Raw genomic sequence first — 16,470 nt, forward strand, 5'->3', positions numbered from 1 at the left:
AGGGAGAGCAGCCCTTTACAGAGAAAGATCTCAAGAATGCCCAAGAAAGATTTGCAATGTCTCTTCAAACTTCTACCATAAGGATAGGAAATACCCACATAGCAGAACTTCCTGTTCACATCTTCCCTCTCAACACAGAGAGACATTAATTTCTTGGCATTAAATACATGAAAGAAATACACTTACTGGAACCAATGGGTTACTGTCATCATCACATAGAGAGAAGCCAGGAAGAAAACGAAGTGGAAATAGGCATAACTGTACACTGTGCCCTTCTTCTCATCATAAACCACAGTCTGGCCTCCCCTTTTTTCAACATGCTCTTCAGCATCAGCTGTAAGAGACGGGAAACAACAAAGCTTTGCAAATGCAATGAGAACTGAAAACAGCAGCTGGCTTCACAGAGAACACAGCAAAACACTTACGGTGTGATTTGGGAAAGCGTGATTGAAACAGAGTAACACTTGAACATTTCTTCTTCCTCAGGGCATGGGCCTAAACCCTGAGCCAAAAATTGCAATTTTGCCTTGTAACAGCTTCCTGTTTTACTGAGTAGATTTTGAGAGTTGAGAGCATTTAAATTGCTCTACCTGTGCAATAATTTTCTGGCAAGTCTAAGCTGATAATCTTGATTCCACACGTCTGCAAACAGGACACTCCCTTTTTATCTCACTCCCGAACTGCAGTACCTGCAGAGCTGCTGAGCCAGAAGCCCAGCAGCCAGTTACGCCCACAGGCATGCAAAGACCAGAGATTACTTGTTGTATGTTGTAGGATGAAATGTACTTTAAAGAATTATTAACTAGCCTAGTACTTTTGAAACGGTGTTGTGACATCTCTTGCTTCCCTCTGTAGCCTAACCTGGAGCATTTCATCTGCTTCAGTTTGCATTCAGTAATCTATTGAATGAGGGTACAAGCAACTCTCCCTCCATAGCTGTGTCCTAACTCTCTCAGCTTTGGTCCAAAAGTCCCAAATAAGGTAAATGGTGCAGTGAAAACATAATTACCGTCTCCATCAGGTACACAGCAAAAGCAGCAACGAGCAACCTATGGAACAGAAAACAGGAAGGGGGTAAGAACCTGTGCTACAGCAAAGCAGAACAGCTGGGGAAGGAAGGTCTAAACTACAGACACTAATTTAGAAAAGTCTGGTTTGTATTTCCAACCAGCACAAAACCCAAATTAAGAATTGCCCAGTAGCTCAGAACAGCAGTTTCCAAAACTTAGAAACTAAAAAAACTTGGAAAAACTTGCTCAGTAAATCTGAAGAAATGAGCCAGTCTTTGAAAATTACTCTACTGATTTTGCATAACTCTAGGTCCAACACAAATGCAAATAATTATGACAATATGGTGGAAGAGCAACAATAAAGCACATACATATTTTTTATTTAGATGTGCATACAACTGCTTTTCAGGACATTCCTGTATAAGATGAAAGTATAAGGAATTTTTAAGCTCTGATGCATGGGTTGGAAACCACAGCTGTACCAGTGTAAGTCAGAAATGTACTTCTCTTTGCAAGATTTTGCTGAAATGGAGCCAGAATGAGCACAAGAAGAATGAGTAAAAGCAGGAACCTGGTTTTACTATTTTATTTAAATGAAGATTTCCTTTTTTTTTTTAACCTGGTCGAGAAGGAAAAGCTGTAATTGACACTTTCTATGTTAAATGGTAATATAAATGAAGAAGTTGACCATTCAATAAACGAATATAAATCTATTTCCTGCACCAGATTATAGTAAAAGTCAGTACTTTCTGTACTACATCACAAATATTACCTGTACTGGTAATATCCTTCTCTGGGATTTCTTTTGCTTGTGGTCTGATTAAGATAATGAACCCTGTTAGGAAAACTTCCTTCACTATTACATCAATCAGTCTTTATAGTATGAAAGTGTACTAACTTTGTTTACTTGTATTAGTTCACAGTATACTGTGCAATGTAATAAGGCACTGGAATTTTACTGGAGACTTTGGTATTGTTCACACTTAAGTAAAACAAACTAAAGGACAGCCCAGTCCTGGAAATAAGGACGTTGCTTCTTGGAAACTTAGAGCTGTCCATAAAGGATAAAACATGGACCTGGACAGCTAAGGTAAGGCCAGCATCATAGAACCTTTAAAACACCTTTGAAACCATACTAGCATCACAGATAAGTAGCTGTCTCAAGACTGACTTAAAGGATGTCTACAGATGAGCAGCAAGACTGCTGCAGAAATACAGTTTTATTATGAGTAATGATGGTGTGGGTGCCAGTGATTAGTCAAATCATGCTGCATCTGAATGCCTGAAGAGTAGAAGACCCTTGTGTAAAATCACACTTGGGGTGCCCCAGTTTGGTTGGGACACACATACACATGGATAAATATTTATGCTTTGCACTTCTAAATTTTATGTTTTAGCTTATCTCCTCTTACAGGGACTGTTTGCAAATTTTCCCAGACAGAAAGTCTTTAAGGTAAACGTCCAGCATAAACATCAAGTGGCAGGTATACCCTGTATATCCTTGATTATCTGTACTCATTGGGTTCATAAACTCAGGAAAAAGCCAAAAAACTCATTCTTTTTCAAAAGACTGTTTTGACACTTTCAATAAAACCCTTATTCTCTACCTCTTTCTACTCTTGTTGTGCCAAGCCTCACCTGCAGTGCCAGCCTGAGTTATGCTGAGGCTGCACTCACATTCTGAAGCAAGCAATGGGCTCCCTTCAACATTTTGACCAGCTGTATTTAAGTTCTGACACACACAGAGTAATGAAATTAGCACAGCTGGCACACCCGCCTGACCCCTAACACTCAGCTGCCTCCAGCACAGTGGGCAGACCCTCTCTGGGCTGGGAGACAAAGGCCTTTTGCCACACAGACCGCAATCAGAGCGCAATTAGTCACTTTTCACCAGTCCTTTCTTTATCTTTACATTTAGTGGCTCTTGTACACTCTTTCAAACCCAACAGTCCAGAACTAATCCAGTGGGCAAGTACTCTGGCTGTGGAGATGGACCTTCCCGATGAGGGGCCATATCCCAAGTCCATGCCGGGCCATAGGTCCCAGCCTTCCCGCTGCTCCTCCACAGGGCACAGACCCGCACCTCTGGTGAGGCCTCCACAGGCTCTGCACAGCTGGCAGAGGAGGTGCAGAGCACAAAAGGTGGCTGTTCCCTCCCCAGTGCTCCCTGTCATGTCCCTCAGCACACGGCAGGAAAACACAGGCCCCATCAGGACCTGCCCGAGCCAGGCCATGCCCAGCCTCGGCGCTCCTTGCCCCGTCTGGGTGCTCCATGCCCAGCCTCAGTAATCCATGCCCGGCTGGCAGCAGGGACTGGGCTGGCACCCTGTCCAGTTACAGCATCCTGCCGCAGGGAAGCGCCTCAGCAGCCTAGCACTCCCACACTGGAACGTGTTGTGCTTTCCCATGCCCAGCTACTGCAAACACCAAGGGCCTCAGCAGATACCTCTGTGGTTTTAAACTCTCAGACTCTGATTAAAGACTTAAAAAATACAAGCTAAAACTGCAGGTGCAAGTAACACCAATGCAGAGACAGCTCCCAAACACACACACCTATTTGAAGAGCATCACTAGCAAGCCTAAACAAGGAGAAACTGTTACCTAGCAAAACCCATCCATTTCTCAGAGTTTTCTGAGTGCTCTAAGACAAGAAAGCCAATGAAACAGGTAGATGGAACAAAGAAACTTACGCAGCTGAAACAGGGACAAGAAATATGATCAGAGCTTAAATTATAGGCAAAAAGAAAGGAACTACTTATGTATGGAAATAAAAATAAAAGATAAGAACTTAGGATCTTAGTTTCTTTGAGAACAAAGGCAACCAGGACTGAAAATGTTTAAGAATGCCTCCACGTTTTCTTCTGGTAGCTTTCCAGCACACTTTTCCCTTAAATCAGAGGACACGAGCTCATGTCAAACATAAGATTTACAGGAAGTCTGCAGGATGCTGAATAAACTTCAAGAGCAGCAAATAGTTTCAGTACTTAGAGGCATCTCCAGAAGACTAGCAAGACCTACAGAAGGGCCAGTGTGGACAAATGTTCTGATGAGTCCATACCCAGAGGCACATAGCATACATGCTACTGAGAACAGCTTCTGTTTTCAGATTACTGGCCACAAAAACAACAGCAATAAAAGCATGAGAAAAAGTCTGCACAAAAATCCTGTGTGAAGAGGCAAGAACTTACTTCAGTTTCAGCTGTTGCATATATTCCTCGCAGTGCCTCTGAGCTTGCACGTGTTGTTGAGGTCAAACTAGGAGGAAAAGATGACAGTGTCAAACCCCTGGGCATAACTACAGCTCCAACAGGATAATTTTTCAACATCACAGCAAACATAAATAGTCTACTCCAATGTCTCAGCTAATCATTTGCCTGGATACTATCATCAAGGACTAAGTATGTGAAGGGTTTGTCCTGCACTAGGTATAAACCAGTCTGGCAGATGGCCGTTGGCCAGCTCAGACTGAATCATGAGCTTAAAAATAGGTCACTCCAGAAAGGTGATGAATTCACCACCATCTGACAGCAGCAAAATCTAAGTGCTCCAATTTGCAAGCAGGAAGAGATCTCCCCTGCTGTGCACAACCAGTAATTTTATACTCAATTCACAGTTCCTAGCCATCACTTTGGCTCAGCACTTGTGTAAAGGCTTTGCCAGCAAACTCACAGGTCTCTGGCAGCAGCCAGTTTTCAAAAGTAAATTACCAGCAACTGTTGTCAGTGTACCAGTTCCTAGAAATTACTTCCTTGCATGACTGTACTTATCCAGGGGAGAACCCTTTCTTCTTGTCCAGTCCTGCCCTTTAAGATGTGAAATGCCAACTTCCCATTACCCACAGGAAGGCTTTGGTGTACACACTGAGCCTTGCAAGCAATGCTTCAAAACACTCCCCTTGAAGGTATTCTTACCTCCCCAGCTACATGGTACAGTTCAGTGGCAGGCTACATGAATATTGTCTGTGTGACACCTGAAACACCTTCCTGAGGCACTGGAAGTGCCCTTCTAATGTGAACTAGATCCATGATATCCATATTTATGTATTTTATATCAGAACGAAACTGAACACGTACACATATTTGATAAACAGAAGTTTCTTGTTTTCCCTTCACAAAAATATTAAGGGGTTTCTGTATGTGATTTTTGAAGTGGACCGATTCAGAAGCAGAACCTGCTCAAAAACCTGCAGCAGACAGGCAGTGCTGTCTCCTGGCAAGCTGCACAGCCAAAATAAATGACACATTACCTTTCAATCACTAGTAACTCCCTGTCCCAGAGCATAATTTATTGAAGTGAGCTGCAATTATACAAGACGAGCATCAAAGGCAAGCATCACGGGGACAAGAAGGGTTTTTCTTAGAGCAGATCACTGGCAAATCCTGATGGCAATACTGTGCTCATCATTTGTTCAGAGGAAGCCCTAAACCCTCCCAAACAGTTTGCTTGTTCTAAAGACCTTCAAGGTCAGTCATTGACAGGTAGAAATTTTTTCCCTCTGTGTCTAGATCTAAATTGCTTTATTTGATTTTAATGAGATATATTTGGTTCAAAAGTTGTCTTTTTAGCTAGAAAGTCTAAAATTCGAGGACAATATGAACCTTCCAGCTTAGCTTTATTCCACAACTCTCTGTGACTTTTCATGAGGCCTGCCATAAGCTTTCACTCTTTGGACCACAACATTACATTTACAGAAAGGTAATGGCAAACTCCCAGACTTACCAAGAATATAAAATGCAGCCAAACAGAATCGTGGTACCCAAGCCAGTAACAAGGTTTTCATCTCTGTGCAGGCCTTGGCTGAATTCAGGTACACAGATTGTGATATTCCGGTTGTTTTCATCCAGGACTTCACAACACATTACAAACAAAAAGAACAGTTTTCAGAGCTCATTTCATTGCATTTTAAAGTAATCTTCAGACTGAAGGCTTTCACTGAATTTTATATCTGGCAGTAGGTAGGTAAATTTCAGTTGTTTCTTTCTATCTTTTAGAAAGATCAGAGAGACAAAAAAGGGCAAATCTGACCTGATCCATTCGGTGTTTCAGACAAAACAAAAATGCAACTTAGTAGGGTACTAAAATTTCCTGTTTGACCACAACAGACAAACAAGGAAAAAAACCAAGACTGTTTTGTGAACTAAGAAATAGGAAGTTGGAAGTCTGTCAGCACTTCACCCAAGCACTTCACCCAAAATCATATAAGACCAAGATAGTACAAACCTCAGACCAGAAATTTCTTTGACAGCAAAGGTGCCTTGAGGACAACTATGAAATCCATACAGTAAAAAAAAGTGGTCAGTAGTTGCCCTGTTCTCAGAGTGACTCTCAGAAGACCAAGTAAAAAAAAGATGCACCAGTTACAGGCAAATTTTTGTCTTGCAATGTAAGAAATCCTACTTCTAGGTTCCTAAAATGAAATCAATCCAGTCCTTGATGTTGCAAGTTGCATCTGGCTTTTTATTATCTCCCTGGAGTCAAAGCAAGGCATAGAGCAGCCTGCAGCATCACCCCAAAGTAAGACGTGACAGCTGCAACTTAATATCAAACCAAGAGCTTTTTGAGTCAATGCTGCTCAAGGCATTTCCTTTTTCCCTCCAGCAACCACAATGCATCCCTATTGAGGCAGCACAACTATTTGTAGTAGCAGAGGGAAAAACGCAGCAAAGACTACATCCAGGTTAAAAATGAACTCAAAGTCATGAACCCTGACCTGGTGGCAGAGGACTTTGTACGGCCCTGCAAAAACAGCTTTATCAGCACACAGCAGGGACAGCGCCAAGGGGGGAGCAAACAAAATGATGACCAGCCTCTACAGAACGCCTCGGCCAGAGATGTGCATATTCCCCCCACCTGTGTCCATTAACGACATATTTGCAGCCAGGCGGGTCCACAGTCTGGCATGTGTTTTAGCCAACTCTGGCACCAAAAAGCTAAGGTAGGCTGTAATTAGCACAGATTCAAGGAACATCACTTTCTGTTCGCCCATTCTTTCTAAAGACATATGCAACTCTTTTAGGGTGTTGCAAATACTTGTAACTTGCATTTTTTTCAGGCCTTGTATGCAAGATGTGCCATTTGGAAATCCCTGTTTGACAAATGAGTCAATGTTAGGTAAGTTCATGGCAAACCTGAGTTACAGGGCCTGGGACATCATAGTAAGTGCCAGCACCTCATACATTCTCTAGCATATGGCACTGTGAAAGCTGACAAGCAAACGTGGAATCCTTATCAAACAGACATGCAAGGAAGGAGCATCTCTGAGAGCAGATGACAACCATGAAAATTCTCAGGCATGGGAAGACAAGGAGGTCTAAGAGTGTACTTGACGCATATTCTAACAAATGCAATAACTACACTTGCAATATATACAAGAAGAATTAGAACATTCACTTAACTGCTGAAGACTTTGTGACAAGCATGAAGCAACATAAGGCAAATGATTTAATTCCACCTATCATTTTCTTCCCTTTTTCTTTTCACACTGTGGCAAGACTTTTGAGTAACTCAGATGAACTCGGGACTTCTAAATTCAATTTTGTGTTAATTCAAAACACTGCTAAAGTTCCATAAGTAAATTTTATACCTAAATACTGTCTGGTTTGCTTCCTAACTTTAGAAAACTCTTGTATGTATATCTGTACCTACATAACTATGACGTATTTTTTTCCCTCATCTCTCCCCTTTCTTCTTGAGAGGTGTTGTCCGTATAAACTTTTCCTTCCTGTCATTGAACTTATTTCCCTCTAGTTATTGTTTCAGCTGTTGAACACTAAAAGTTGGGAAATAATGAAGAAAGGGTGTTTTGGTACTCATTCAAACTATCTTTCCCCTTTGCTAGTGAAAAGAATGCTTCCAATGCAAACATAGGAATCTGACATTTATTTAGGTAAAGGAAAGTTTGAATTGTGCTCTGAAGTCTTGCTCTGGTTTTGTAGTGTAAAGAACTTAAAACTCTAGTGAGTTCCATACTCCTGAATTGGAATACTGGTAGCTGAAAGGCAAGTGGAGTTCAAGAACTCTGCTGAAGAACAGCATCATCTCAGCTGCATCATAACTCCGAGACATAACTCCAAGTTCTTTCTTGGAATATTTCCTCTCGAAACAAAATACAAGTGGTACTCAAATTTTTGCTTCATTAGGAGTCTAGGCCTATGTTGGGGGTTGAATTTTCCCCTTTTCTTTCTGTGGAATTCTTCCCGTTGTTATGCTAAGTATTGGGAGCTACACCCAGAAGCTCAGATAGCTAAGTTAACAGTTTCTCTCCAAGAGGGGAGGAGAAGGGGCAATACTGGAAAAGGAGCGGGGGGTAGGGGCTGCTCTCTGGTTCTCTCGGCCGTCTGGCTCGGAGAAGGACGGTCGCTTAAAAACCCCACTCTGCCACGCTGACCCCGGAGCTGCCTTCCTGGGCTGTGGGATCCCACAACCTCCCTACTCAAACGCTCTCCCGCATCTCCTACTGACTCCAGCACATCCTTTTGGAGCATCAGGACTGACACTGCCCTGGGACCTGTGAGCAGCGTCTCCCCTCCGCCCTTCCCATCTGGGACACAGGCGCCGTTCACCGCAGCGCCCTCCAGCCCCGTGGGATCCCCGCATCTCCTCCCTGCTCACCGGGGCTGGCAGGCAGCGCCAGAACGGAGACTGCACCGCACAGGAAAGGTGTTCACAGCCAAGAGAACTGTTTCACTGGGTTTTCTGCTCTGCTGCTGTTGATCTCGCAGTTATTGTTGCTGTGCTTTGTTTCCCTTGTTATATCTATCTATCTCAGTAAAAAACTGTTACTCCTACCCCCATATCTTTGCCTAAGAGCCCTTTAATTTCAAAATTATAGTAGAGTGAAGGGGGGCGGGGTTGTACTCTCCTTTTCAAAAAAAGAGGCCCCTGTCTATTTTGGCAGATACCTGTCTTTCAAACCAAGACAGCCTACCTAGCAGACTAATTCTGAGAGAAAAAAAGTGTCATATTAGTATCCACTTTGATGGCCAGCACCTACCAACCGGACCTTGTAAACTTTCGGATGGAGCTGATCACCCAGCTTCTTCCAGAGGAATCCAGGAGCCATTTGCTCCAATACTTTCCTATCATGTGACCTAACACATTATGCATTTTGTCATGTCCTGTTTTATGAGAACGTGTACTTGTCATGGGAGATATAGACTACAAGACTTTGGGAAATTTGTTAACAGGAAATAGGAATTGGTGCAACAGATTCAACTCACCTAACGTAAATTAAGCACCCCTAGACCAAAGCATTTAACACACATGGAGAGTGCCAATTGCACAGTCTCTTGGCTGCACAGATTTATTTGTACCATTTGCAATTTTTTCTGTGAAGATCAAACCCAGCATTTCTATATCCCTGAGTCACTTAGTCCAGGTTTGCTAAATTCTTGCTTTTAATACACAGCGTGTTTAAAATAGTTTACATAAAGCATTAGATAACTTACTGGTTTCTGGTGGTTTGCTGGATAGTGCTGAGAAAGTGAGGTACATGACATAGCAGCTGATAACTCCTGACTGCAGCAAGCCAGAATGGGGCTGGCCTTTACAAGAAAGAGGAAAATTAGTTATTTTTATAGACACTTTAGCAATCTGAAAAATAAATTTATATCCTTTAAAGAACAGCACACCACTATATTTTATTTTTTACTTAAGGCAGTTAGTAAGTGTTTGAGGCAGTCTAGATACAGTTCCACTGTCCCATAAAGAGAAAAAAGTCTATCCTTTAGTTCTGTGGGCTGTTTTAGAAAAGCATTAGAGATTCCCGTGTAAGTAAAGAATAACCTCTGTGCTTTTGCCAAACGCAGCAGCTTTTCAAAACCTATTGACAAGCTGCCACAATAATTTTATTTCCCTGTAAAATCTGTGTTGGAGTCACTCTACTGTTTTCAGGCCCAATGCATGCAAGATACTAACAGCACACAGAGTATAAAATACTGCCAGCAACTCCACCAGGCCCAAACTTTACAAATTATAAATCCCAAGAAGTCAAAAGTAAGTCGTAAAACAGTCGTGAGTTTGAGATCTACCACTGCCAGACTTAGGTAAATCTTACAACAGTGACAGCCATCAGCAGGTGGGCCTTCAGGAAAAGAGTCAAGAGCAGTACCAATCCTGAACCATCTTTAGACTTTCTGCCCAGGCTTTCAGGCACATAACTGTGGCAGCACCAAAAATCCAGGAGGAGAACAGGTCAATGGACTCACGGTTCTGGACACAGGGTGATATGGCCACCAGGGACACAAAGAGGCAGAGGCCACCATTCACTCCAATCAGGACCTTGTTGTACATGCAGCCCTCTGCGCGCGTGTAGAAGAGAGCCATGAGGACCAGAGCAGCCACCGCAATGGAGTACAGGATGAGAGTGACCAAGGCAAGCAAACCATTCCACATCTGCTTGTGGTTTGCACCTGCAGTCCTGCGAAAGAGAGACAAGCATTCTTATCTTTGTCTTCCCTTGCCCAGAACATAAAATTCTAACAGCTGAAGAGTTCATATTCTCAAACATAAAAGACAGCGTTTACTTTCCCAAAGCATGCATACATCACTATGCCAGCACAGACTCTTGCAAGGTTCCTAACCATGAAACAGAAGGAAACATTCCTTAGCATCAATGTTTATCTTCTGTACTGTCACAATCAGCTCCTTCTGTAATTATAGCCCCGTGCTGACTCTTAGAACTCCCAGGAGTACTCTGGGATCAGCCCATCAGCATATCTCAGCTCAATACTTCAGGGGTTTCCTCAGCTGCAACTCCAAGTGTCCCAGGCTGGGCTAGCAAGTGGTGCTCTCCACACAATGAAACCACAAGTTTATTGCTTGGCATGGCCTCTCTTCTGCCCCTTGTACTACCTTGAAAGTTTTACTACTCTTTCACTCAAAAAGCCTCCTCTCTATTTGGGTCTAACCACCTGTTCCCTCAGCTAAAGAGTGGCCCATCTCATTCTCCTTTCTTCACCTTCCAAACATTTCTTGCAAAGCCCATCAGGGTTCAAAAGAAGCAACTAAAACAGTTATTTTGAAACAATGGGCTGTTTTGTAGATGGAAAGTCTCTTCAGTAGTTTGGTTTTTTTCCCCAATTGTTTTGTGGAAACATATTTTAAAAGAATATCTAATGTAAAGAAAGCTAAAGTTAAATGCTGGTACTGGAAGTCTTTCATCCTCAAAAATCAGCTACAGTAACTAGCACTAAAAATATCTGTGGTGTAAGGAATTCTCACCTCTTCCTCCCTGAAACAGGAATTTAACAAAGCTGAAGGTTTGCTAAAATCTTTCTTAGCAGGTAATACTTTAATTAGAACAAGAAAGAGCTGTAAGAATTTGTAGAGAAGGAAATGTGAGACAGAAAGGGTAGAGATGGCGGCAGGAGAATACACGTGGGAGAACAACTTAAATATTTTAATTTAATGAAAAGTGAAGGGCTAGGATAGTAATAGAAAATATACTTGAACCAAAAATTAAGTCAATGCCCAAATAGTGTACATCCAGGTCAATAATGGAATCTTGCATATTTAGATGACAAGAAAGAAGCTGAACACAAAATAGCAGTTCTTAATTTAAGAAAAAAAATTGACATGCATTAAGCTGATATAGAAAAACCAGGATTTATCAGTTCACAACATTGCAAACAGTTTCACTACCACATTTTGCAAATCCAGTTTTATTCTCTTGCACCACTCTACTTAGCAGATGTATTTTCATAAAAAATAACCTAAAGTAAGAAATTTTTGTGTCCTAAGGCACTACTACTTAATGGAAGCCAAGAAGCTCAGGTTAAGAATAAATCAGCAGAGTAAAAGAGAGCAATGAGGAAACATTTATGCTGGGGAAGGAGAAAGTAGATGAAACAAATATGAACAGCCCTGAATAGTGACATTCACGTGTCTTCTTTCAAAAATTACATCCAAGATACTTTTACATTCTTTATTACAAGAAAAGTATTGGCCAGGAGTCCACCAGAATTTTAAGCAACTACTTGCCCAACACATACCAATTTTTATTCCATTTGTGTGCGAACTCAACCAGCAGGATGAGCTGAATGGCAATGAAAAGGAACCCTCCTGTTGCTCCCACATAGCGCCAGGCTGCAAGGCAGAGAGGCAGAAAATAGGTCAAACGCCTTTCCCTTGAGATAAAATGGATTTATTGTCTATGCAGTGAAGCTGGTAATGTGGTTTGAACATCTGAAGCTCACAAATGTAGCAGGAGATGAGAGATTTCAGATGACAGGCGAGCTCAGTTAACTCAATATTAGCTCCCTGATGAATTCAGCTTATAACCTGCTACACTTTCAATATAATCATGTTAGGACAGCTACTGAGTCTCCCTAACTTAGAAAATTTCTGTGGAGACTATGAGTTACTATATTCAGACAGAAAATACTGAAACCTTTATTTGTGACTGGCAGGAGGAAGGTGGTGCGAAGCATTCCACAGGAATCTAAATCCTGAAATTGCAAGGTACTGGAACCCAATCATTACTAAACAGGGCAATTTCTTCTCCTCCAGATTCCAGTACCACAGAAAAACAAAGGTGGGGTTTATCTATTCACAGATGCTGTTCCATGCCACTCCCAAGGAACACTGAATATTCACTGACTGGTTTTAAGACAGGTTATTTGGGTACTTAACTGTTGACCTACATACATATCCCGTATTTGGGTAGCTGCTTGGATGTTTTGGACAACAAATTTCTTAAAAGCAACATCAGAAGTGTCTGAGGAAATACAGATACCTATTTTAATTTTTAGCTGTACATACAGTTTGTGCTGCTATGCAGTACACAGCCTACAAATTACTCCAGGTGTGCAGCTGATTTCAGTGAAGAAAAGACCAAGGAAGTGCATCAGCAAAATTCAGCCATATCCTCCTATTGTGCTTTCCTTTTGAAAAAAGCATGTGTAAGTTAAGTGGAAGAACAGAACAGGCAGGGCTCATTTCCATTAGCAGCTGATGTAGAGGTTATTTTTTTTGCCTTACTCTATCATAAGTTCATTGTTTAAAAGCAAGCAAAAATGTAATTGTCTGGTTTTCTAAATATATTGTATACACTTGACAAGCATTCTATTCTTCAAACATACAAAAAAAAAAGGGAATTAAGTTATTCTGTTAAAAAGTACATAAAAGAAAGGCAGGGCACAAAGCAGCGTGTGTATTTGGGAGAGGGGGAGAAGGAAAAGTCAGACCATCAATGGAGTGAATAATTAAACAGACTCTCATGATCGTCCTCTGCCACAGTATACTGCAGGACATTTAGGCATCAATCACAGATAAGGTCAGCATAGCCAGTGTGAATTTAACACTACAAACCACACAAACCTACTGCTCGCACATAATCTTCCTTCTCCATGATTAACAAATCACTTGGGAAACATGGTAAGAGATTTTATTTTTCAAAGAAGAAAAAAAAAAGCAGTTGGGAGAATGACCCCTCCCTCTAAAAAAACCAAAACCAACCAACCAACTAAAAGACAGTGTAAGTTTCATGAAAGGAGGGGAGAAAACCCCCCAAACATACTATACCCAAACCATCTGTAAATCTCAGTTTTAGGGGCAGACTAGAGGTCAGTTTAGTGGGAGTTGTAGAATACAGCTTTAGAGTGAAAAGTCACGAGCTGGTTTGGGCTTGTTATGCTGTATCTCCAGACGACATTAGACTCATGTTGAGAATCAGCACCAAAAATTCTGTTTCTCCTTTTCTGCAAACACATCAGTTCTTCAAGAGGTTTCACCATGAAAAGGGTCACTTGCAAAGATGACAGGCAGTCTCACCTGCCCACAAGTACAAGGCATTGTACTACTACGGCTAATCCAAACAGAGTGGGTCCTAAGGACAAATACATGTAGCCATCCCACAGCTTCACAGAGTAGATGAAAGAGGGGCCTCAAACTGAGCCAGGACCAAACAAACAGACAGCAAGAGCAAGACTATTCATTATACCTGTCAGTGGTTTACTTGTAGTGGTTTTTACTTTAGTTTCCCAGAGTACTGTGCTCATGGTCTGTCTCTATTCTCTTCCCCATGTTACTTCTTCCACCTGCCCTTTTAAACACCCTGGCTAGAGCAGGTGGGAGTTGAGAACAAGGTAACCGGTCTTTGTCTTAGTGGTAGCAGGCAGCACACACAACTGCTCTTTTGCTTTACTGATCCCATCCCTTTTCACCTGTCCAGATCCAACAGCTTAAGGGCTTACAAATAAATACCTGTAAGATGTACTTATGTACAAGTGTGAGAGAACAAACTCATCTTGGTATCACCAGGATTTTTGTTCCTAGGCCACAAGACTCCTGTGATACACTCCCCTCCTAGCTGGCACTTCAGTACTGAGCTAGTATGAGCATGCCTGTGCTGTGCCAGCATTCCTTCCAAAATAGGAAATGATTCTGACATGGCATCCTCCTCAGAGCACATATCCCAGGGCCCAAGAACTCTAATTTTACCTTACTGGATGTACGCCCCAACCTGAAAATTAACATCCCAAATTCTTTTGGGGCATTGCAAGTTTCCAGGCAGCAAACAGCAGTGTCCAGCAGGTTACTGTGCCTCCTGGAGTACTGGCACCTCTCCACTGTGCAGCCTGACTGCTGCACTATGCCAGAGCTACCTGCACAAGCCAAACTAATATGCAGCTCTGTTCTTGAGTGAACAATTCCTTCTGCACCATTATAGTTCCATATTTCTTAATGAACTGGCAAGAATTATTTAAGAATTGCTGCAGTGGTCTCATTACCTACCACTCTGGCCTGCTCTTGGTCAGAAAAAAACATGCTGTTTCCTGCACATTCACATGAAGACCACATAGTTTGCACATACAGTGTTCCCCCCAAACAGTTTCAAATACTATTTTTGCATCTGGCCTGTAAAGGCTTTACTTGAAGAAACAAGGCAATACTCATGTTGATCAGACCTCTTGGATTTCTAACCACTTAAAAGAGAGTAGACAAAGAAGAAGCATAACAAAACAAGAGGACATACCATTGAGGAAAGTGTCTTGATCAGGAATGAAGAAGGCTCCTGAGCACATCGCTGCCAGAACTATAAGTTTAATAAGCCAGAATCTGTATGAGAGGAAAAAAAAATCCAAACCATCTGGTTGTAATAGGAATTACAGATTTTCAATTTTAGTACCACAGGAAATCTCTATTTAAAGCATAACCAGAAAAAAAAAAACATCCTTTGATGAGTGATTACCATTATACTTAGTTTTCACTTGACCACATTATTTCTGACAATAAGAGCAAAGTAAAGTTTTTTTGGTTTTGGGTTGGTTTTTTTCTGCCTATTACTACACCCAAATGAAAAGTTCATGGCACAACTTGTAAAGTGATGTGAAAATCAGGCAATCAAATAAAAAACTCACCCATTATGAATGTACGCTCGGCAGCTTTTGCTGTTGTTAATTTTGATGGTGAACAAGAAGAATAAAAAGAAGAAACAGGCCATTCCAAAACAGACTTTGTACACCGCAGAGTATCCCACCAACTTCTCACACATCTCACCCGCCTGAATACCTTTGCACATCTGCTTGTAGAAAGGAATCTGAAAAGCATAATAGATTATATATAAGCTGTTAGAAGGGACCCAAAGCACACGTAGCCAAGCACATCTATGTTTATGCACCACTGACTTTTCACTAGCTTCATTTATAACACCTTTGACACCTCTTCAGCCTGGATTTCAGGGTTCAGGGGATATAACAATATCTAAAACATGAGGGACTGAAGTCTTCCAGAGCCTTCACTCTACTCTTTACAGATCCCTCAGGGCACAAGTCCACCTTCTATCAGCAATCCTGGTTCATGCCATTTCCACCCATTACTGCTTATTCCCTCACTCTGGGGACTGTCTCCCTTCTTCCCACGCTGTACAGCAAAAGACTCTGTTTGTTTCAGTAATCCAGCTTACACGAGACATACCAAGGGCTTGTGCTGCCCTGGCTGGAAATGCAGACTGAAGCACACCCAAGTGTCACAGGGGCAGCAACCACCCTGGTCTCCATCACAGCTTCTGAAAGGGAGTTGTACCAGTTGACCTGATTTTGTTTTAAATTAACAGAAAGGTGGAATATTCCTGCCTCTCTTGACTCATTAAATATTTGCCTTTGAGGCCTTTCCCCACAAAGGGGAAAACAGACAGTTGCACATTTTGGCTTCAGTTTCACCACATGAACAAGATGCTGGGTGCTCAAAAAAACAGGTCTGTGTGGCCACAGCCTGCTGCTGTGAGGCACCTCTGTGTAGACATCTGCCTCTCACAGCCAAAGAACCATTTCACTGCACAGAAACACAGGAATTTAATTAGAAAACCACTGTCCATTTCAAAGAAGAAAGGGCCTCCCTTGTATGCTTGCAGCCTTCAGCTGAGGCTGGTAAGACCAGTTGAACAACATTATTAAACCCTCTGGAGCTGACTGCTGATATCTGTACAGATGACTGGATGATAGAGAAACCAAGATGTAGC

At 41.9% G+C, this 16,470-nt stretch overlaps 1 protein-coding gene across 1 annotated transcript in view; it reads right to left on the bottom strand.

The window, feature by feature from the left end:
• The window catches only part of SERINC5 (serine incorporator 5), a 40,545-nt gene that overhangs the window by 6,685 nt on the left and 17,390 nt on the right, over positions 1-16,470 (bottom strand). The window contains exons 3-11 of the mRNA XM_014881415.2: positions 15,371-15,549; positions 14,986-15,068; positions 12,002-12,095; positions 10,217-10,428; positions 9,458-9,553; positions 5,730-5,856; positions 4,199-4,265; positions 1,010-1,049; positions 187-334 (exon numbers count right to left, since the gene is read on the bottom strand). Coding sequence (XP_014736901.1) covers positions 187-334; positions 1,010-1,049; positions 4,199-4,265; positions 5,730-5,856; positions 9,458-9,553; positions 10,217-10,428; positions 12,002-12,095; positions 14,986-15,068; positions 15,371-15,549 — 1,046 coding nt within the window. The remainder of the gene's footprint in view (positions 1-186; positions 335-1,009; positions 1,050-4,198; positions 4,266-5,729; positions 5,857-9,457; positions 9,554-10,216; positions 10,429-12,001; positions 12,096-14,985; positions 15,069-15,370; positions 15,550-16,470) is intronic.

Source organism: Sturnus vulgaris, chromosome Z (assembly GCF_052056855.1).
Source record: "Sturnus vulgaris isolate bStuVul1 chromosome Z, bStuVul1.hap1, whole genome shotgun sequence".
NCBI classification, from domain to species: Eukaryota; Metazoa; Chordata; class Aves; order Passeriformes; family Sturnidae; genus Sturnus; species Sturnus vulgaris.